The sequence below is a fragment of the Scyliorhinus torazame genome, chromosome 14 (assembly GCF_047496885.1).
Source record: "Scyliorhinus torazame isolate Kashiwa2021f chromosome 14, sScyTor2.1, whole genome shotgun sequence".
In the NCBI taxonomy this organism is placed as follows: Eukaryota; Metazoa; Chordata; class Chondrichthyes; order Carcharhiniformes; family Scyliorhinidae; genus Scyliorhinus; species Scyliorhinus torazame.
Genome location: NC_092720.1, coordinates 169,700,311 through 169,724,408, shown reverse-complemented (window position 1 = coordinate 169,724,408; position 24,098 = coordinate 169,700,311). Strand labels below are relative to the sequence as shown.

Here is a 24,098-nt window from a genome sequence, read left to right as displayed (position 1 = left end):
TCTATATTAATCTCTGTAAGAGCCGTGTGATTCTCTCTGTCAGATTCTATATTAATCTCATTAAGAGCCGTGTGATCCTCTCTGTCAGATTCTATATTAATCTCTGTAAGAGCCGTGTGATTCTCTCTGTCAGATTCTATATTAATCTCAGTAAGAGCCGTGTGATCCTCTCTGTCAGATTCTATCTTAATCTCAGTAAGAGCCGTGTGATCCTCTCTGTCAGATTCTATATTAATCTCAGTAAGAGCCGTGTGATCCTCTCTGTCAGATTCTATATTAATCTCAGTAAGAGCCGTGTGATCCTCTCTGTCAGATTCTATCTTAATCTCAGTAAGAGCCGTGTGATCCTCTCTGTCAGATTCTATATTAATCTCAGTAAGAGCCGTGTGATCCTCTCTGTCAGATTCTATATTAATCTCTGTAAGAGCCGTGTGATTCTCTCTGTCAGATTCTATATTAATCTCAGTAAGAGCCGTGTGATCCTCTCTGTCAGATTCTATATTAGTCTCAGTAAGAGCCGTGTGATCCTCTCTGTCAGATTCTATATTAATCTCAGTAAGAGCCGTGTGATCCTCTCTGTCAGATTCTATATTAATCTCAGTAACAGCCGTGTAATCCTCTCTGTCAGATTCTATATTAATCTCAGTAAGAGCCGTGTGATCCTCTCTGTCATATTCTATCTTAATCTCAGTAAGAGCCGTGTGATCCTCTCTGTCAGATTCTATATTAATCTCAGTAAGAGCCGTGTGATCCTCTCTGTCAGATTCTATATTAATCTCTGTAAGAGCCGTGTGATTCTCTCTGTCAGATTCTATATTAATCTCAGTAAGAGCCGTGTGATCCTCTCTGTCAGATTCTATATTAGTCTCAGTAAGAGCCGTGTGATCCTCTCTGTCAGATTCTATATTAATCTCTGTAAGTGCCGTGTGATTCTCTCTGTCAGATTCTATATTAATCTCAGTAAGAGCCGTGTGATCCTCTCTGTCAGATTCTATATTAATCTCAGTAAGAGCCGTGTGATCCTCTCTGTCAGATTCTATATTAATCTCAGTAAGAGCCGTGTGATCCTCTCTGTCAGATTCTATATTAATCTCAGTAAGAGCCGTGTGATCCTGTCTGTCAGATTCTATATTAATCTCAGTAAGAGCCGTGTGATCCTCTCTGTCAGATTCTATATTAATCTCAGTAAGAGCCGTGTGATCCTGTCTGTCAGATTCTATATTAATCTCAGTAAGAGCCGTGTGATCCTCTCTGTCAGATTCTATATTAATCTCAGTAAGAGCCGTGTGATCCTGTCTGTCAGATTCTATATTAATCTCAGTAAGAGCCGTGTGATCCTCTCTGTCAGATTCTATATTAATCTCAGTTAGAGCCGTGTGATCCTCTCTGTCAGATTCTATATTAATCTCAGTAAGAGCCGTGTGATCCTCTCTGTCAGATTCTATATTAATCTCAGTAAGAGCCGTGTGATCCTCTCTGTCAGATTCTATATTAATCTCAGTAAGAGCCGTGTGATCCTCTCTGTCAGATTCTATATTAATCTCAGTAAGAGCCGTGTGAGCCACTCTGTCAGATTCTATATTAATCTCTGTAAGAGCCGTGTGATTCTCTGTCAGATTCTATATTAATCTCAGTAAGAGCCGTGTGATCCTCTCTGTCAGATTCTATATTAATCTCAGTAAGAGCCGTGTGATCCTCTCTGTCAGATTCTATATTAATCTCAGTAAGAGCCGTGTGATTCTCTCTGTCAGATTCTATATTAATCTCTGTAAGTGCCGTGTGATCCTCACTGTCAGATTCTATATTAATCTCTGTAAGAGCCGTGTGATCCTCTCTGTCAGATTCTACATTAATCTCAGTAAGAGCCGTGTGATTCTCTCTGTCAGATTCTATATTAATCTCAGTGAGAGCCGTGTGATCCTCTCTGTCAGATTCTATATTAATCTCAGTAAGAGCCGTGTGATCCTCTCTGTCAGATTCTATATTAATCTCTGTAAGTGCCGTGTGATCCTCTCTGTCAGATTCTATATTAATCTCAGTAAGAGCCGTGTGATCCTCTCTGTCAGATTCTATATTAATCTCAGTAAGAGCCGTGTGATCCTCTCTGTCAGATTCTATATTAATCTCTGTAAGTGCCGTGTGATCCTCTCTGTCAGTTTCTATATTAATCTCAGTAAGAGCCGTGTGATCCTCTCTGTCAGATTCTATATTAATCTCTGTAAGAGCCTTGTGATCCTCTCTGTCAGATTCTATATTAATCTCAGTAAGAGCCGTGTGATCCTCTCTGTCAGATTCTATATTAATCTCAGTAAGAGCCGTGTGATCCTCTCTGTCAGATTCTATATTAATCTCAGTAAGAGCCGTGTGATCCTGTCTGTCAGATTCTATATTAATCTCAGTAAGAGCCGTGTGATCCTCTCTGTCAGATTCTATATTAATCTCAGTAAGAGCCGTGTGATCCTGTCTGTCAGATTCTATATTAATCTCAGTAAGAGCCGTGTGATCCTCTCTGTCAGATTCTATATTAATCTCAGTAAGAGCCGTGTGATCCTGTCTGTCAGATTCTATATTAATCTCAGTAAGAGCCGTGTGATCCTCTCTGTCAGATTCTATATTAATCTCAGTTAGAGCCGTGTGATCCTCTCTGTCAGATTCTATATTAATCTCAGTAAGAGCCGTGTGATCCTCTCTGTCAGATTCTATATTAATCTCAGTAAGAGCCGTGTGATCCTCTCTGTCAGATTCTATATTAATCTCAGTAAGAGCCGTGTGATCCTCTCTGTCAGATTCTATATTAATCTCAGTAAGAGCCGTGTGAGCCACTCTGTCAGATTCTATATTAATCTCTGTAAGAGCCGTGTGATTCTCTGTCAGATTCTATATTAATCTCAGTAAGAGCCGTGTGATCCTCTCTGTCAGATTCTATATTAATCTCAGTAAGAGCCGTGTGATCCTCTCTGTCAGATTCTATATTAATCTCAGTAAGAGCCGTGTGATTCTCTCTGTCAGATTCTATATTAATCTCTGTAAGTGCCGTGTGATCCTCACTGTCAGATTCTATATTAATCTCTGTAAGAGCCGTGTGATCCTCTCTGTCAGATTCTACATTAATCTCAGTAAGAGCCGTGTGATTCTCTCTGTCAGATTCTATATTAATCTCAGTGAGAGCCGTGTGATCCTCTCTGTCAGATTCTATATTAATCTCAGTAAGAGCCGTGTGATCCTCTCTGTCAGATTCTATATTAATCTCTGTAAGTGCCGTGTGATCCTCTCTGTCAGATTCTATATTAATCTCAGTAAGAGCCGTGTGATCCTCTCTGTCAGATTCTATATTAATCTCAGTAAGAGCCGTGTGATCCTCTCTGTCAGATTCTATATTAATCTCTGTAAGTGCCGTGTGATCCTCTCTGTCAGTTTCTATATTAATCTCAGTAAGAGCCGTGTGATCCTCTCTGTCAGATTCTATATTAATCTCTGTAAGAGCCTTGTGATCCTCTCTGTCAGATTCTATATTAATCTCAGTAAGAGCCGTGTGATCCTCTCTGTCAGATTCTATATTAATCTCAGTAAGAGCAGTGTGATCCTCTCTGTCAGATTCTATATTAATCTCAGTAAGAGCCGTGTGATCCTCTCTGTCAGATTCTATATTAATCTCTGTAAGAGCCGTGTGATCCTCTCTGTCAGATTCTATATTAATCTCTGTAAGTGCCGTGTGATTCTCTCTGTCAGATTCTATATTAATCTCAGTAAGAGCCGTGTGATCCTCTCTGTCAGATTCTATATTAATCTCTGTAAGTGCCGTGTGATTCTCTCTGTCAGATTCTATATTAATCTCAGTAAGAGCCGTGTGATCCTCTCTGTCAGATTCTATATTAATCTCAGTAAGAGCCGTGTGATCCACTCTGTCAGATTCTATATTAATCTCTGTAAGAGCCGTGTGATCCTCTCTGTCAGATTCTATATTAATCTCAGTAAGAGCCGTGTGATCCTCACTGTCAGATTCTATATTAATCTCAGTTAGAGCCGTGTGATCCTCTCTGTCAGATTCTATATTAATCTCAGTAAGAGCAGTGTGATCCTCTCTGTCAGATTCTATATTAATCTCAGTAAGAGCCGTGTGATTCTCTGTCAGATTCTATATTAATCTCAGTAAGAGCCGTGTGATCCTCTCTGTCAGATTCTATATTAATCTCTGTAAGAGCCGTGTGATCCTCTCTGTCAGATTGTATATTAATCTCAGTAAGAGCCGTGTGATCCTCTCTGTCAGATTGTATATTAATCTCAGTAAGAGCCGTGTGATCCTCTCTGTCAGATTCTATATTAATCTCAGTAAGAGCCGTGTGATCCTCTCTGTCAGATTCTATATTAATCTCAGTAAGAGCCGTGTGATCCTCTCTGTCAGATTCTATATAAATCTCAGTAAGAGCCGTGTGATCCTCTCTGTCAGATTCTATATTTATCTCAGTAAGAGCCGTGTGATCCTCTCTGTCAGATTCAATATTAATCTCAGTAAGAGCCGTGTGATTCTCTCTGTCAGATTCTATATTAATCTCAGTAAGAGCCGTGTGATCCTCTCTGTCAGATTCTATATTAATCTCAGTAAGAGCCGTGTGATCCTCTCTGTCAGATTCTATATTAATCTCTGTAAGAGCTGTGTGATCCTCTCTGTCAGATTCTATATTAATCTCAGTAAGAGCCGTGTGATCCTCTCTGTCAGATTCTATATTAATCTCTGTAAGAGCCGTGTGATCCTCTCTGTCAGATTCTATATTAATCTCTGTAAGAGGCGTGTGATCCTCTCTGTCAGATTCTATATTAATCTCAGTAAGAGCCGTGTGATTCTCTCTGTCAGATTCTATACTAATCTCAGTAAGAGCCGTGTGAACCTCTCTGTCAGATTCTATATTAATCTCAGTAAGAGCCGTGTGAACCTCTCTGTCAGATTCTATATTAATCTCAGTAAGAGCCGTGTGATCCTCTCTGTCAGATTCTATCTTAATCTCATTAAGAGCCGTGTGATCCTCTCTGTCAGATTCTATATTAATCTCTGTAAGAGCCGTGTGATTCTCTCTGTCAGATTCTATATTAATCTCTGTAAGAGCCGTGTGATTCTCTCTGTCAGATTCTATATTAATCTATGTAAGAGCCGTGTGATCCTCTCTGTCAGATTCTATATTAATCTCAGTGAGAGCCGTGTGAACCTCACTGTCAAATTCTATATTAATCTATGTAAGAGCCGTGTGATCCTCTCGGTCAGATTCTATCTTAATCTCAGTAAGAGCCGTGTGATCCTGTCTGTCAGATTCTATATTAATCTCAGTAAGAGCCGTGTGATCCTCTCTGTCAGATTCTATATTAATCTCAGTAAGAGCCGTGTGATCCTCTCTGTCAGATTCTATATTAATCTCTGTAAGAGCCGTGTGATTCTCTCTGTCAGATTCTATATTAATCTCAGTAAGAGCCGTGTGATCCTCTCTGTCAGATTCTATATTAATCTCAGTAAGAGCCGTGTGATACTCTCTGTCAGATTCTATATTAATCTCAGTAAGAGCCGTGTGATCCTCTCTGTCAGATTCTATCTTAATCTCAGTAAGAGCCGTGTGATCCTCTCTGTCAGATTCTATATTAATCTCAGTAAGAGCCGTGTGATACTCTCTGTCAGATTCTATATTAATCTCAGTAAGAGCCGTGTGATCCTCTCTGTCAGATTCTATCTTAATCTCAGTAAGAGCCGTGTGATCCTCTCTGTCAGATTCTATATTAATCTCAGTAAGAGCCGTGTGATCCTCTCTGTCAGATTCTATATTAATCTCAGTAAGAGCCGTGTGATCCTCTCTGTCAGATTCTATATTAATCTCAGTAAGAGCCGTGTGATCCTCTCTGTCAGATTCTATATTAATCTCAGTGAGAGCCGTGTGATCCTCTCTGTCAGATTCTATATTAATCTCAGTAAGAGCCGTGTGATCCACTCTGTCAGATTCTATATTAATCTCTGTAAGAGCCATGTGATCCTCTCTGTCAGCTTCTATATTAATCTCTGTAAAAACCGTGTGATCATCTCCGTCAGATTCTATATTAATCTCAGGAAGTGTCGTGTGATCCTCTCTGTCAGATTCTATATTAATCTCAGTAAGAGCCGTGTGATCCTCTCTGTCAGATTCTATATTAATCTCAGTAAGAGCCGTGTAATCCTCTCTGTCAGATTCTATATTAATCTCAGTAAGAGCCGTGTGTTCCTCTCTGTCAGATTCTATATTAATCTCAGTATGAGCCGTGTGATCCTCTCTGTCAGATTCTATATGAATCTCTGTAAAAACCGTGTGTTCATCTCCGTCAGATTCTATTTTAATCTCTGTGAGTGCCGCGTGATCCTCTCTGTATGATTTTATATTAATCTCAGTAAGAGCCGTGTGATCCTCTCTGTCAGATTCTATATTAATCTCAGTAAGAACCGTGTGATCCTCTCTGTCAGATTCTATATTAATCTCAGTAAGAGCCGTGTGATCCTCTCCGTCAGACTGTATATTAATCTCAGTAAGAGCCCTGTGATCCTCTCTGTCAGATTCTATATTAATCTCAGTAAGAGCCGTGTGATCCTCTCTGTCAGATTCTATATTAATCTCAGTAAGAGCCCTGTGATCCTCTCTGTCAGATTCTATATTAATCTCAGTAAGAGCCGTGTGATCCTCTATGTCAGATTCTATATTAATCTCAGTAAGAGCCGTGTGATCCTCTCTGTCAGATTCTATATTAATCTCAGTAAGAGCCGTGTGATCCTCTCTGTCAGATTCTATATTAATCTCAGTAAGAGCCGTGTGATCCTCTCTGTCAGATTCTATATTAATCTCAGTAAGAGCCGTGTGATCCTCTCTGTCAGATTCTATATTAATCTCAGTAAGAGCCGTGTGATCCTCTCTGTCAGATTCTATATTATTCTCTGTAAGAGCCGTGTGATCCTCTCTGTCAGATTCTATATTAATCTCAGTAAGAGCCGTGTGATCCTCTCCGTCAGACTCTATATTAATCTCAGTAAGAGCCCTGTGATCCTCTCTGTCAGATTCTATATTAATCTCAGTAAGAGCCGTGTGATCCTCTCTGTCAGATTCTATATTAATCTCAGTAAGAACCGTGTGATCCTCTCTGTCAGATTCTATATTAATCTCAGTAAGAGCCGTGTGATCCTCTCTGTCAGATTCTATATTAATCTCAGTAAGAGCCCTGTGATCCTCTCTGTCAGGTTCTATATTAATCTCAGTAAGAGCCGTGTGATCCTCTCTGTCAGATTCTATATTATTCTCTGTAAGAGCCGTGTGATCCTCTCTGTCAGATTCTATATTAATCTCAGTAAGAGCCGTGTGATCCTCTCTGTCAGATTCTATATTAATCTCAGTAAGAGCCCTGTGATCCTCTCTGTCAGGTTCTATATTAATCTCAGTAAGAGCCGTGTGATCCTCTCTGTCAGATTCTATATTAATCGCAGTAAGAGCCTTGTGATCCTCTCTGTCAGATTCTATATTAATCTCTGTAAGAGCCGTGTGATCCTCTCTGTCAGATTCTATATTATTCTCTGTAAGAGCCGTGTGATCCTCTCTGTCAGATTCTATATTAATCTCAGTAAGAGCCGTGTGATCCTCTCTGTCGGATTCTATATTAATCTCAGTAAGAGCCGTGTGATCCTCTCTGTCAGATTCAATATTAATCTCTGTAAGAGCCGTGTGATCCTCTCTGTCAGATTCTATATTAATCTCAGTAAGAACCGTGTGATCCACTCTGTCAGATTCAATATTAATCTCTGTAAGAGCCGTGTGATCCTCTCTGTCAGATTCTATATTAATCTCAGTAAGAGCCGTGTGATCCTCTCTGTCAGATTGTATATTAATCTCAGTAAGAGCCGTGTGATCCTCTCTGTCAGATTGTATATTAATCTCAGTAAGAGCCTTGTGATCCTCTCTGTCAGATTGTATATTAATCACAGTAAGAACCGTGTGATCCACTCTGTCAGATTCAATATTAATCTCTGTAAGAGCCGTGTGATCCACTCTGTCAGATTCTATATTAATCTCAGTAAGAGCCATGTGATCCTCTCTGTCAGATTGTATATTAATCACAGTAAGAACCGTGTGATCCACTCTGTCAGATTCAATATTAATCTCTGTAAGAGCCGTGTGATCCACTCTGTCAGATTCTATATTAATCTCAGTAAGAGCCGTGTGATCCTCTCTGTCAGATTCTATATCAATCTCAGTAAGAGCCGTGTGATCCTGTCTGTCAGATTCTATATTAATCTCAGTAAGAGCCGTGTGATCCTCTCTGTCAGATTCTATATTAATCTCAGTAAGAGCCATGTGATCCTCTCTGTCAGATTCTATATTAATCTCAGTAAGAGCCATGTGATCCTCTCTGTCAGATTCTATATTAATCTCAGTAAGAGCCGTGTGATCCTCTCTGTCAGATTCTATATTAATCTCAGTAAGAGCCGTGTGATCCACTCTGTCCGATTCTATATTAATCTCTGTAAGAGCCGTGTGATTCTCTCTGTCAGATTCTATATTAATCTCAGTAAGAGCCGTGTGATTCTCTCTGTCAGATTCTATATTAATCTCAGTACGAGCCGTGTGATCCTCTCTGTCAGATTCTATATTAATCTCAGTAAGAGCCGTGTGATCCTCTCTGTCAGATTCTATATTAATCTCAGTAAGAGCCATGTGATCCACTCTGTCAGATTCTATATTAATCTCAGTAAGAGCCGTGTGATCCTCTCTGTCAGATTCTATATTAATCTCAGTAAGAGCCGTGTGATCCTCTCTGTCAGATTCTATATTAATCTCAGTAAGAGCCGTGTGATCCTCTCTGTCAGATTCTATATTAATCTCAGTAAGAGCCGTGTGATCCTCTGTCAGATTCTATATTAATCTCTGTAAGAGCCGTGTGATCCTCTCTGTCAGATTCTATATTAATCTCAGTAAGAGCCGTGTGATCCTCTCTGTCAGATTCTATATTAATCTCAGTAAGAGCCGTGTGATCCTCTGTCAGATTCTATATTAATCTCTGTAAGAGCCGTGTGATCCTCTCTGTCAGATTCTATATTAATATCAGTAAGAGCCGTGTGATCCTCTCTGTCAGATTCTATATTAATCTCAGTAAGAGCCGTGTGATCCTCTCTGTCAGATTCTATATTAATCTCAGTAAGAGCCGTGTGATCCTCTCTGTCAGATTCTATATTAATCTCAGTAAGAGCCGTGTGATCCTCTGTCAGATTCTATATTAATCTCTGTAAGAGCCGTGTGATCCTCTCTGTCAGATTCTATATTAATCTCAGTAAGAGCCGTGTGATCCTCTCTGTCAGATTCTATATTAATCTCAGTAAGAGCCGTGTGATCCTCTCTGTCAGATTCTATATTAATCTCAGTAAGAGCCGTGTGATCCTCTCTGTCAGATTCTATATTAATCTCAGTAAGAGCCGTGTGATCCTCTCTGTCAGATTCTATATTAATCTCAGGAAGAGCCGTGTGATCCTCTCTGTCAGATTCTATATTAATCTCTGTAAGAGCCGTGTGATCCTCTCTGTCAGATTCTATATTATTCTCTGTAAGAGCCGTGTGATCCTCTCTGTCAGATTCTATATTATTCTCTGTAAGAGCCGTGTGATCCTCTATGTCAGATTCTATATTAATCTCAGTAAGAGCCGTGTGTTCCTCTCTGTCAGATTCTATATTAATCTCAGTAAGAGCCGTGTGATCCTCTCTGTCAGATTCTATATTAATCTCAGTAAGAGCCGTGTGATCCTCTCTGTCAGATTCAATATTAATCTCTGTAAGAGCCGTGTGATCCTCTCTGTCAGATTCTATATTAATCTCAGTAAGAACCGTGTGATCCACTCTGTCAGATTCAATATTAATCTCTGTAAGAGCCGTGTGATCCTCTCTGTCAGATTCTATATTAATCTCAGTAAGAGCCGTGTGATCCTCTCTGTCAGATTCTATATTAATCACAGTAAGAACCGTGTGATCCACTCTGTCAGATTCAATATTAATCTCTGTAAGAGCCGTGTGATCCACTCTGTCAGATTCTATATTAATCTCAGTAAGAGCCGTGTGATCCTCTCTGTCAGATTCTATATTAATCTCAGTAAGAGCCGTGTGATCCTCTCTGTCAGATTCTATATCAATCTCAGTAAGAGCCGTGTGATCCTGTCTGTCAGATTCTATATTAATCTCAGTAAGAGCCGTGTGATCCTCTCTGTCAGATTCTATATTAATCTCAGTAAGAGCCGTGTGATCCTCACTGTCAGATTCTATATTAATCTCAGTGAGAGTCGTGTGATTCTCTCTGTCAGATTCTATATTAATCTCAGTTAGAGCCGTGTGATCCTCACTGTCAGATTCTATATTAATCTCAGTAAGAGCCGTGTGATCCTGTCTGTCAGATTCTATATTAATCTCAGTAAGAGCCGTGTGATCCTCTCTGTCAGATTCTATATTAATCTCAGTAAGAGCCGTGTGATCCTGTCTGTCAGATTCTATATTAATCTCAGTAAGAGCCGTGTGATCCTCTCTGTCAGATTCTATATTAATCTCAGTAAGAGCCGTGTGATCCTCTCTGTCAGATTCTATATTAATCTCAGTAAGAGCCGTGTGATCCTCTCTGTCAGATTCTATATTAATCTCAGTAAGAGCCATGTGATCCTCTCTGTCAGATTCTATATTAATCTCAGTAAGAGCCGTGTGATCCTCTCTGTCAGATTCTATATTAATCTCAGTAAGAGCCATGTGATCCTCTCTGTCAGATTCTACATTAATCTCAGTAAGAGCCGTGTGATCCTCTCTGTCAGATTCTATATTAATCTCAGTAAGAGCCGTGTGATCCTCTCTGTCAGATTCTATATTAATCTCAGTAAGAGCCGTGTGATCCTCTCTGTCAGATTCTATATTAATCTCAGTAAGAGCCGTGTGATCCTCTCTGTCAGAATCTATATTAATCTCAGTAAGAGCCGTGTGATCCTCTCTGTCAGATTCTATATTAATCTCAGTAAGAGCCGTGTGTCCTCTCTGTCAGATTCTATATTAATCTCAGTAAGAGCCGTGTGATCCTCTCTGTCAGATTCTATATTAATCTCTGTAAGTGCCGTGTGATCCTCTCTGTCAGATTCTATATTAATCTCAGTAAGAGCCGTGTGATCCTCTCTGTCAGATTCTATATTAATCTCAGTAAGAGCCGTGTGATCCTCTCTGTCAGATTCTATATTAATCTCAGTGAGAGCCGTGTGATCCTCTCTGTCAGATTCTATATTAATCTCAGTAAGAGCCGTGTGATCCTCTCTGTCAGATTCTATATTAATCTCAGTAAGAGCCGTGTGATCCTCTCTGTCAGATTCTATATTAATCTCAGTAAGAGCCGTGTGAACCTCTCTGTCAGATTCTATATTAATCTCTGTAAGAGCCGTGTGATCCTCTCTGTCAGATTCTATATTAATCTCTGTAAGAGCCGTGTGATCCTCTCTGTCAGATTCTATATTAATCTCAGTAAGAGCCGTGTGATCCTCTCTGTCAGATTCTATATTAATCTCAGTAAGAGCCGTGTGATCCTCTCTGTCAGATTCTATATTAATCTCAGTAAGAGCCGTGTGATCCTCTCTGTCAGATTCTATATTAATCTCAGTAAGAGCCGTGTGATCCTCTCTGTCAGATTCTATATTAATCTCAGTAAGAGCCGTGTGATCCTCTCTGTCAGATTCTATATTAATCTCAGTAAGAGCCGTGTGATCCTCTCTGTCAGATTCTATATTAATCTCTGTAAGTGCCGTGTGATCCTCTCTGTCAGATTCTATATTAATCTCAGTAAGAGCCGTGTGATCCTCTCTGTCAGATTCTATATTAATCTCAGTAAGAGCCGTGTGATCCTCTCTGTCAGATTCTATATTAATCTCAGTGAGAGCCGTGTGATCCTCTCTGTCAGATTCTATATTAATCTCAGTAAGAGCCGTGTGATCCTCTCTGTCAGATTCTATATTAATCTCAGTAAGAGCCGTGTGATCCTCTCTGTCAGATTCTATATTAATCTCAGTAAGAGCCGTGTGAACCTCTCTGTCAGATTCTATATTAATCTCTGTAAGAGCCGTGTGATCCTCTCTGTCAGATTCTATATTAATCTCTGTAAGAGCCGTGTGATCCTCTCTGTCAGATTCTATATTAATCTCAGTAAGAGCCGTGTGATCCTCTCTGTCAGATTCTATATTAATCTCAGTAAGAGCCGTGTGATCCTCTCTGTCAGATTCTATATTAATCTCAGTAAGAGCCGTGTGATCCTCTCTGTCAGATTCTATATTAATCTCAGTAAGAGCCGTGTGATCCTCTCTGTCAGATTCTATATTAATCTCAGTAAGAGCCGTGTGATCCTCTCTGTCAGATTCTATATTAATCTCTGTAAGAGCCGTGTGATCCTCTCTGTCAGATTCTGTATTAATCTCAGTAAGAGCCGTGTGATCCTCTCTGTCAGATTCTATATTAATCTCAGTAAGAGCTGTGTGACCCTCTCTGTCAGATTCTATATTAATCTCAGTAAGAGCCGTGTGATCCTCTCTGTCAGATTCTATATTAATCTCAGTAAGAGCCGTGTGATCCTCTCTGTCAGATTCTATATTAATCTCAGTAAGAGCCGTGTGATCCTCTCTGTCAGATTCTATATTAATCTCAGTAAGAGCTGTGTGATCCTCTCTGTCAGATTCTATATTAATCTCAGTAAGAGCCGTGTGATCCTCTCTGTCAGATTCTATATTAATCTCAGTAAGAGCCGTGTGATCCTCTCTGTCAGATTCTATATTAATCTCAGTAAGAGCCGTGTGATCCTCTCTGTCAGATTCTATATTAATCTCAGTAAGAGCCGTGTGATCCTCTCTGTCAGATTCTATATTAATCTCAGTAAGAGCCGTGTGATCCTCTCTGTCAGATTCTATATTAATCTCAGTAAGAGCTGTGTGATCCTCTCTGTCAGATTCTATATTAATCTCAGTAAGAGCCGTGTGATCGTCTCTGTCAGATTCTATATTAATCTCAGTAAGAGCTGTGTGATCCTCTCTGTCAGATTCTATATTAATCTCAGTAAGAGCCGTGTGATCCTAACTGTCAGATTCTATATTAATCTCAGTAAGAGCCGTGTGATCCTCTCTGTCAGATTCTATATTAATCTCAGTAAGAGCCGTGTGATCCTCTCTGTCAGATTCTATATTAATCTCAGTAAGAGCTGTGTGATCCTCTCTGTCAGATTCTATATTAATCTCAGTAAGAGCCGTGTGATCCTCTCTGTCAGATTCTATATTAATCTCAGTTAGAGCCGTGTGATCCTCTCTGTCAGATTCAATATTTATCTCTGTAAGAGCCGTGTGATCCTCTCTGTCAGATTCTATATTAATCTCAGTAAGAGCTGTGTGATCCTCTCTGTCAGATTCAATATTTATCTCTGTAAGAGCCGTGTGATCCTCTCTGTCAGATTCTATATTAATCTCAGTAAGAGCCGTGTGATCGTCTCTGTCAGATTCTATATTAATCTCAGTAAGAGCCGTGTGACCCTCTCTGTCAGATTCAATATTAATCTCAGTAAGAGCCGTGTGATCCTCTCTGTCAGATTCTATATTAATGTCAGTAAGAGCCGTGTGATCCTCTCTGTCAGATTCTATATTAATCTCAGTAAGAGCCGTGTGATCCTCTCTGTCAGATTCTATATTAATCTCAGTAAGAGCCGTGTGATCCTCTCTGTCAGATTCTATATTAATCTCAGTAAGAGCCGTGTGATCCTCTCTGTCAGATTCTATATTAATCTCAGTAAGAGCCGTGTGATCCTCTCTGTCAGATTCTATATTAATCTCAGTAAGAGCCGTGTGATCCTCTCTGTCAGATTCTATATTAATCTCAGTAAGAGCCGTGTGATCCTCTCTGTCAGATTCTATGTTAATCTCAGTAAGAGCCGTGTGATCCTCTCTGTCAGATTCTATATTAATCTCAGTAAGAGCCGTGTGATCCACTCTGTCAGATTCTATATTAATCTCATTAAGAGCCGTGTGTCCTCTCTGTCAGATTCTATATTAATGTCAGTAAGAGCCGTGTGATCCTCTCTGTCAGATTCTATATTAATCTCAGTAAGAGCCGTGTGATCCTCTCTGTCAGATTCTATATTAATCTCAGTAAGAGCCGTGTGATCCTCTCTGTCAGATTCTATATTAATCTCAGTAAGAGCCGTGTGATCCTCTCTGTCAGATTCTATATTAATCTCAGTAAGAGCCGTGTGATCCACTCTGTCAGATTCTATATTAATCTCATTAAGAGCCGTGTGTCCTCTCTGTCAGATTCTATATTAATGTCAGTAAGAGCCGTGTGATCCTCTCTGTCCGATTCTATATTAATCTCAGTAAGAGCCGTGTGATCCTCACTGTCAGATTCTATATTAATCTCAGTAAGAGCCGTGTGATCCACTCTGTCAGATTCTATATTAATCTCAGTAAGAGCCGTGTGATCCTCTCTGTCAGATTCTATATTAATCACAGTAAGAGCCGTGTGATCAGCTCTGTCAGATTCTATATTAATCTCAGTAAGAGCCGTGTGATCAGCTCTGTCAGATTCTATATTAATCTCAGTAAGAGCCGTGTGATCAGCTCTGTCAGATTCTATATTAATCTCAGTAAGAGCCGTGTGATCCTCTCTGTCAGATTCTATATTAATCTCAGTAAGAGCCGTGTGATCCTCTCTGTCAGATTCTATATTAATCACAGTAAGAGCCGTGTGATCCTCTCTGTCAGATTCTATATTAATGTCAGTAAGAGCCGTGTGATCCTCTCTGTCAGATTCTATATTAATATCAGTAAGAGCCGTGTGATCCTCTCTGTCAGATTCTATATTAATCTCAGTAAGAGCCGTGTGATCCTCTCTGTCAGATTCTATATTAATCTCAGTAAGAGCCGTGTGATCCTCTCTGTCAGATTCTATATTAATCTCAGTAAGAGCCGTGTGATCCTCTCTGTCAGATTCTATATTAATGTCAGTAAGAGCCGTGTGATCCTCTCAGTCAGATTCTATATTAATCTCTGTAAGAGCCGTGTGATCCTCTCTGTCAGATTCTATATTAATCTCAGTAAGAGCCGTGTGATCCTCTCTGTCAGATTCTATATTAATCTCAGTAAGAGCCGTGTGATCCTCTCTGTCAGATTCTATATTAATCTCAGTAAGAGCCGTGTGATCCTCTCTGTCAGATTCGAGATTAATCTCAGTAAGAGCCGTGTGATCCTCACTGTCAGATTCTATATTAATCTCAGTAAGAGCCGTGTGATCCACTCTGTCAGATTCTATATTAATCTCAGTAAGAGCCGTGTGATCCTCTCTGTCAGATTCTATATTAATCACAGTAAGAGCCGTGTGATCAGCTCTGTCAGATTCTATATTAATCTCAGTAAGAGCCGTGTGATCAGCTCTGTCAGATTCTATATTAATCTCTGTAAGAGCCGTGTGATCCTCTCTGTCAGATTCTATATTAATCTCAGTAAGAGCCGTGTGATCCTCTCTGTCAGATTCTATATTAATCTCAGTGAGAGCCGTGTGATCCTCTCTGTCAGATTCTATATTAATCTCAGTAAGAGCCGTGTGATCAGCTCTGTCAGATTCTATATTAATCTCAGTAAGAGCCGTGTGATCCTCTCTGTCAGATTCTATATTAATCTCAGTAAGAGCCGTGTGATCCTCTCTGTCAGATTCTATATTAATCACAGTAAGAGCCGTGTGATCAGCTCTGTCAGATTCTATATTAATCTCAGTAAGAGCCGTGTGATCCTCTCTGTCAGATTCTATATTAATCTCAGTAAGAGCCTTGTGATCCTCTCTGTCAGATTCTATATTAATCTCAGTAAGAGCCGTGTGATCCTCTCTGTCAGATTCTATATTAATCTCAGTAAGAGCCGTGTGATCGTCTCTGTCAGATTCTATATTAATCTCACTACGAGCCGTGTGATCCTCTCTGTCAGATTCTATAGTAATCTCAGTAAGAGCCGTGTGATCCTCTCTGTCAGATTCTATATTAATCTCAGTAAGAGCCGTGTCATCCTCTCTGTCAGATTCTATATTAATCTCAGTAAGAGCCGTGTGATCCTCTCTGTCAGATTGTATATTAATCACAGTAAGAACCGTGTGATCCACTCTGTCAGATTCAATATTAATCTCTGTAAGAGCCGTGTGATCCTCTCTGTCAGATTCTATATTAATCTCAGTAAGCGCCGTGTGATCGTCTCTGTCAGATTCTATATTAATCTCAGTAAGAGCCGTGTGATCGTCTCTGTCGGATTCTATATTAATCTCAGTAAGAGCCGTGTCATCCTCTCTGTCAGATTCTATATTAATCTCAGTAAGAGCCGTGTGATCCTCTCTGTCAGATTCTATATTAATCTCCGTGAGAGCCGTGTGATCCTCTCTGTCAGATTCTATATTAATCTCAGTAAGTGCCGTGTGATCCTCTCTGTCAGATTCTATATTAATCACAGTCAGAGCCGTGTGATCCCCTCTGTCAGATTCTATATTAATCACAGTAAGAGCCGTGTGATCCTCTCTGTCAGATTCTATATTAATCTCCGTGAGAGCCGTGTGATCCTCTCTGTCAGATTCTATATTAATCTCAGTAAGAGCCGTGTGATCCTCTCTGTCAGATTCTATATTAATCTCAGTAAGCGCCGTGTGATCCTCTCTGTCAGATTCTATATTAATCTCAGTGCGAGCCGTGTGATCCTCTCTGTCAGATTCTATATTAATCTCAGTAAGAGCCGTGTGGTCCTCTGTCAGATTCTATATTAATCTCAGTAAGAGTCGTGTGATCCTCTCTGTCAGATTCTATATTAATCTCAGTAAGAGCCGTGTGATCCTCTCTGTCAGATTCAAAATTAATCTCTGTAAGAGCCGTGTGATCCTCCATGTCAGATTCTATATTAATCTCATTAAGAGCCGTATGATCCCCTCTGTCAGATTCTATATTAATCTCAGTAAGAGCATTGTGATCCTCTCTGTCAGACTCTATATTAATCTCAGTAAGAGCCGTGTGATCCTCTCTGTCAGATTCTATATTAATCTCAGTAAGAGCCGTGTGATCCTCTCTGTCAGATTCTATATTAATCTCTGTAAGAGCCGTGTGATCCTCTCTGTCAGATTCTATATTAATCTCAGTAAGAGCCGTGTGATCCTCTCTGTCAGATTCTATATTAATCTCAGTGAGAGCCGTGTGATCCTCTCTGTCAGATTCTATATTAATCTCAGTAAGAGCCGTGTGATCCTCTCTCTCAGATTCTATGTAAATCTCAGTAAGAGCAGTGTGATCCTCTCTGTCAGATTCTATATTAATCTCTGTAAGAGCCGTGTGATCCTCTCTCTCAGATTCTATGTAAATCTCAGTAAGAGCCGTGTGAACCTCTTTGTCAGATTCTATATTAATCTCCATACGAACCATGAGAACCCCTCTGTCAAATTCTCTGTTAACTTTTGTAGAATTTGCTGATATTCTTTTTCTCAATATCGCTCATTTTATTAATCTTTGCTCCCATAGGGGTCATGCTGTGCGATTTTGAGAAACGTCAGTCGCAGGGACAATTTCAGCCTATGACAGAATTTCACATCATTGCATCTGACTCCTTTGAGAATAAAACCTCGGCTCTGAATGTGAACGGATCACTGAAAGCAAGTTTCTTGTCTGGATTGGTCGAGGTGAATGGATCAGCAAAATATCTCAATGACACAAAGCGATCAAAGCAACAAGCCCGAGTGACCCTTCAATACCGAACAACAACCAGGTTGGAGCAACTGACAATGGGCCACTTAGGGAGGCAGAATGTAACCCACCCGGATGTGTTTGATCAGGGAACAGCAACTCACATGGTTACAGCAGTGCTGTACGGAGCTCAGGCTTTCTTTGTGTTTGATCAAGAGGTCTCTGCAACACAGAGCCTACAGAATATTCAGGGTAACCTAGAGCAGGTAATTAAAATGATTCCTAATATTGCAATTGAGGGTCAGGCCTCCCTAAAAATAACAGATGGTCAAAAGTCTAATATTCAGAAATGCAGCTGCACCTTTTATGGGGATTTCTTCCTGGAAAACAATCCCACCACATTCCAAGATGCCATTAACATCTACAGAACCCTCCCAAAGTTACTGGGACGGGATGGAGAGCACGCAGTGCCCATGAGAGTCTGGCTCTACCCACTCAACAAACTGGACTCCAAAGCTGCTCAGCTGGTACGAGACATCAGTGTCGGACTGGTCAATCGCTGCCAGTCTGTGCTGGAGCAGCTCAATGAGGCAGTGATGAGATGCAATGATATGATGAGAGACAGTGTCACTGCTCAATTTCCAGAGATTGGGAACCGGACAAATAAATTCCGAGAGATGTGTCTGGAGTACAAACTGGTTTTCCAGAAGACTTTATCTAGAGTGTTACCATCTATCCGTGGAGGTGGGGAGGAGGAGGGGTCACTGGTGGATATTCTGAAGAACAAGGAACAGTCACCATTCAAACACCAGTCACTGACCAAATGGCTGGCTAACCAGAAGCGGGAAATGAATGTGGTGAGATCTTATCTCACGAGATTGACAGCTATACACTTTGTGAAATCAAGGAGTGAGTTCGAAAGAGAAGTGTTGGATTCACAGACAGAGTATGTGGTCTGCTTCTCATTCACATCACTGCATCAAGAGGATTTCTATCTGTCAGAAGCAGACAGTTACCTACAATCTCACACAGCTGAGAAAATGCTGATACCAAATCCTGCTGACCGAGTTAGTGCAGAACATCACATCCAGCAGTGGTTTAACTCAGCACCTGTATACCAGAAGATGAGGGCGATCTCTCGATTATTCCTGGATTTTGCCACAGCCAACAGAGCACGAGGGAAAACAAAGTTCATTGTTGCTTCTGTGCAGGATGACAGTAATGTGGGAGCATCGATTTCCCTGTATGAGAGAGGGATTGTGGTCAGTCACTGCTTCGAACCCCCGTCACAGCCGGAGAGACCTGTGATTAGTGGAACAACACATGACAGTGTGACCCTCCAATTCCAGCCACCGAGATACGGTACTGGTGAGATTGCTGGGTACAGGGTGGAGTACCGAGCTACCCAACAGGAGGAATGGACAACTGTTGGTACATCCGATAAATCCACATCCTTCACAATATCCGGGTTACAGCCACACCAGGAATATCAATTCCAATACAGAGCAGTGACCAAGGCAGGGATCAGTCCGGTCAGTGAGAGTTACAGTGTCACCACACTCCCTACAAATCTACCTGGTGATTTCTCTGCAATACTCAACAGGTTCAAACAAATTGAGACTGGAGCTGCTGCTAATGGAGTTCTGAAAGGGAGTTCTAACTGCGAAAAAAAGGCAGATTCCTCCAGCCAGATTAATGTAATGATGAGGGCAATGAAGACAACAGACAGTGAATGTCGTTATACTTTAGAGGGACCCAAGACATCCGACAGAGTGCAAGTGTCTGCTGTCTGTGGAGAAGGAGGTTCTCATGAACCAAGTGATAAAAATAAACCAAAGAGACTAGCTGAGAAACTTTGCAGAGAAAGTACATTAACAGCCAATGGGAACCCTTCCATTTACACCCTCCCCTTAAAGAAGAAGAAACTTGACAAGGATGGACATCGTGTAAAATGCTCCTTCGGAAAACGCACCAGAAATCACAGTGTCAAGAAAATCATGGTTCTTGGAGCAACAGGAGCTGGAAAAACAACCCTCATCAACGGAATGATCAACTACATCCTGGGTGTGAAATGGGAGGACAATTTCAGATATAAATTAATAGATGAAGGGACAGGAAGATCCCAGGCTGAAAGTCAGACATCCTCAATCACTGCCTATGAACTCCACCATCGAGAAGGATTCCAGATTGATTACTCTCTCACTATCATTGACACACCGGGATTCGGAGATACCAGAGGGTTAACCCGAGATAAACTGATCACTGACCAGATCCGAGAGTTCTTTACTTCCCCAGATGGCATTGATCAGATCGATGCCGTGTGTTTTGTTGCTCAAGCCTCATTGGCTCGTCTGACTCAGACACAGAAATATATCTTTGACTCAATTCTTTCCATTTTTGGTAAAGATATTGCTGAGAATATCCAAATCCTGGTGACATTTGCAGATGGGCAGGTTCCCCCTGTTCTGGAGGCCATCAATGTTGCTGAGGTACCGTGTCCCAAAGATAAAAAAGGTTTTCCAGTTCACTTCAAATTCAACAATTCAGCCGTATTTGCTCAAAGATCAGCTTCTGGAAACTCTGCCAACAGGAGCAGTCCTTGTGATAGCGATGAGGGGGAGGGTGATAACTTTGATTCGATGTTCTGGAAGATGGGATCGATCAGTATGCAAAAATTTTTTTCAGCTCTGACCAAAATGGAAACAAAGAGTTTACTCTTAACAAAGGAGGTCCTTGGGGAGCGTCAGCATCTGCAGGCTGCAGTACAGGGATTACAGCCTCAGATCACAGCAGGTCTGACAAAACTGGAGGAGATCAGGAAGACAAAACAAGCTTTGAACCAACACCAGGCCGATCTGGATGCAAATAAAGATTTTGAATATAAAATTAAAATCACAGTTCCGGTAAAGCTGAAAAACAGAGTGAAGGATAATTACATAACCAACTGTCAAAAATGTCACTTCACCTGTCACTATCCCTGTCCAATCCTGAATGATGATGGTAAAAAGAGATGTGCAGCAATGGACTGTGATGGTTACTGCACAGTCTGTCCAAATAAATGTATCTGGAATGTTCATTTCAATCAAAAGTTCAGATTTATTTATGAAACCAGAAACGAGAAACAGACATACAGTGAGCTGAAGGAAAAGTATGAAAGGGCATCTGGTGAAAAGATGTCACAGCAGAGAATCCTGGAGAAACTTCAGCAGGAATTTGGTGATGTTCAGGATGTCGTGTTGGAATTAATTGAAAAATCATCCCAAAGCATTTTAAGACTTGAAGAAATTGCTCTCCGACCAAACCCATTGTCAACCCCAGATTACATCGATCTGCTGATTCAATCTGAGAAAGAGGAGGCGAAGCCTGGGTTCATCGAGAGAATCCAGTCTCTGAACGAAGTCAAGCAACAGGCTCAGTTAATCGCAAAAGTTGCCGGGAAAGAGGAGCTGTTACCAGAGCAATGGAAAGAATATCAAGCTGGAAAGGAAAGGGCAAAGGAAAGAAAAGGTGTTAAAGGAAGGGTGTCTAATATGTGCCAATGGATCAGTGAAAAAGCCAGTCAACTTGGAGAGTTTGTTGATAAATATTAATATCATTCAACTGTTTCAAAGGTGGGAAGCTGATGTTTCACCCAGTTGATTTTTAAGCTTTAAATTTGCTGACTCTATCCGCTTTCCCTTATGTGGAGAACAGCTGTTTTGCTCAGTCTATAAACTAATGCTTCATTCTATTTCACTAATTAAACTAACTATATCCAGAGGTTCCAATTGGAGAGCTCCATTCTCTCGGTTGATTGAATTCATTCTATTTCACTGATCTAAATAACTCTGCAGGGTACAGGACTCTTTTTGTTAAACTTTAGCAGGACTAACTCTGAGAATAATGACTCTTTGGAATTGTTGGCTAAATGGAAAATCCCAACCTGTAAATTCTCAAATAGACATTTGTGTTCAGATGATCACATACCAGAGACTTTACTGGTAAGAATCCCAAAAGACTACAATAGACTCATCAGAATGGACAATTAAGTTTGAGATGTCAAAAATATTCTTCTTCACTATCGGTTAAATTGTCTCAAAACAGCACCAGGAACCCGGGTTCAATTTCAACCGTGGATGACTATCTGTGTGGAGTTTTCACTTTCTCCCCGTGTCTGTGCGGGATTCCTCCAGGTGCTCCGGTTTCCTACCACAGTCAAAAGATGTGCAACTTAGGTGGATTGGCCATGACAAAAATTGTCCTTGAGAGTCCAGGGATGTGCAGGTTAGGTGGGGTTACAGAAATGGGCTGAGGTAAAGTGCTCTTTCAGAAGGTCAGTGCAGTCTTGATGGGCCAAATGGCCTCTTTCTGCACTGTAGAGATTCTATGATTCAGCAGGAAAAATATACAGAATTATATGTGTGTGCTGTTCCATTTTTCAATTGTCGTACGGTGAATTTTGACTAAGATACAGCAGTGGAGAGTAATGTGGTTCCACAACAATGACTTGTACTTGGATCAGGGAGAGTAATGAGAAACCAAGAATTCAGAAGCATAAATAAAGGTCACAGTTTTAGTATCTGCCCTGAGAGATGAACAAGATCATTAGGGAGAGGATAAGAAGGAACATTCTTGTGTGGTTTCCACAGTCTGTACAATGATACAGTATATTGCCAGTAAGAAGTAGTTGTAGAAAGTAAATGTGGAAGAGAAATTGAGGATTAAAGTCTGGACTCCCCAATCAGGTGTATTTGTTAAAACACAGGGAGCTGATTCTCCGGATCCCCGGCTCCGTGTTTCTCGGCAACGCCGCTCACTGCCGGCGGGATTATCTACACCAGCCACTTGTCAATGGGATTTCCCATTGAAGCCACCCCTCCCTCTGGGAAACCTAGGGGTGGGGGTGCGCTGCCGCCGGAAAAATTGGAAATGAGGGTCTGTGAGAGTGAAAAGAGAAACTCAGGGTAAATGTTCCCCTCCAGCCTGTGGTAGGTTTTGTGGTGGGCGGGGCCAGAAAATTTGGAGGGAGGCCAGAAATGGGAAACCTGCCGACGGGAAAACAGTTTGGAAATTCCTCCTCTCCAATTATGGCAAGCGGATGACGGGTTGAGTTTCAGAATGATTCATGGCGGGAACCGTGTGTACATCCATTGCCATGTCATGGATGCTCAATAAAAACCCTACTCCCTGGAATCACACTGATCCCAACACCCCCTGTGAGGATCCCACCTGTTTGTTCCTGTCTATTCCTCTATTTTTCCCTTTATTCTATTTTGCTATTAGCACTTTGATCCATGGATGAGTAATGGACCTGTGACTGTAATGCAGCCTGTATCTTTAAGGCAAAGCAGTTTGTGGGTGGCCAGTACCTCCAAATTCAGGCAGGGGAGAGATCAGTAATGACTCGCTTTGTCTGACTTGGCTGCTGACCAATGAACTGGCTCAAAATGCTGGGCTTTGCAGGTAACCAGTGGTAATTGGTTCTGGTCTTACTGAAATGTTTCTTCGCATCATATGGCTGTTTTTTTAAATTTCACTTTCAATTCTACAAGCTGGGTGGAGGAATACTAAACCTCTCTCAAAAATCTGATGAATTAGCTCTAGAAATTCAGTGTTAGAGCTCTCTCTCTCCCTCCAGAAAAGACTGTGCAAGCAGAATGCAGAATCTGAAAGCCCTCTCTGCAGGAAAGAGGCTGAGGTGAAGCAGAGACCAGAATCTGTTAGCTCTCTTTGCAGGAAAGAGGCTGAGGTGAAGCAGAGACCAGAATCTGATAGCTCTCTTTGCAGGAAAGAAGCCAGAGGCCTCTCCTGGAAAAGCTGCAAATAGGATGCACTGCTGAGCTGCAAAGAAGAATATTGCAAGCTGTGGACCAGAGACTTTAAACCACACTCATACTGAAGAACTCATCATCTGAACAAAAACTCTTAGCAATCTGCTTAACCCTTATTATTTTTCACCCTTTCCCTTCGTCTCTGTGTTTGTCTGTATTGTGTGTATGGGTAGAGTGTGGGTGCAGTTTAGTGCGGTCAGCGATACACTCGCTGTTAAGTAGTTGTTTTACTGCATATTCTTTATTTGTTCTGATTATAAATAAACAGTAATTGTGTTTAAGCTTACAAGCCTCTTGACTGACATTATTGGATAGCCAAGGGCCAGAAATCTGGTATATTTTCAATGAATTACTGGTTAATTCCCTTGTGTTGTGACTCCGGGGCGAGTGGAGCTGGAGTTGACCACAGGGTGCTGTAACACCCCCTCCCATTCAGAGCCTCGTCAGCAACAAATTAGACTGAACTGCAACATGGGATTGTGGTGGGAGAGGAGGCGCAGGACAGAATGGGGAATGGTGGGATTGTGGTGGGAGAGGAGGCGCAGGACAGAATGGGGAATG

At 41.0% G+C, this 24,098-nt stretch overlaps 1 protein-coding gene across 1 annotated transcript in view; it reads left to right on the top strand.

Annotated features, from left to right (window-relative positions):
* LOC140390209 (uncharacterized) overlaps positions 1–23,826 on the top strand; it is a 175,624-nt gene extending 151,798 nt beyond the window's left edge. The window contains exon 3 of the mRNA XM_072475175.1: positions 17,566–23,826. Coding sequence (XP_072331276.1) covers positions 17,566–21,317 — 3,752 coding nt within the window. The 3' untranslated portion in view covers positions 21,318–23,826. The remainder of the gene's footprint in view (positions 1–17,565) is intronic.
* The last annotated feature ends 272 nt before the right edge of the window (positions 23,827–24,098 follow it).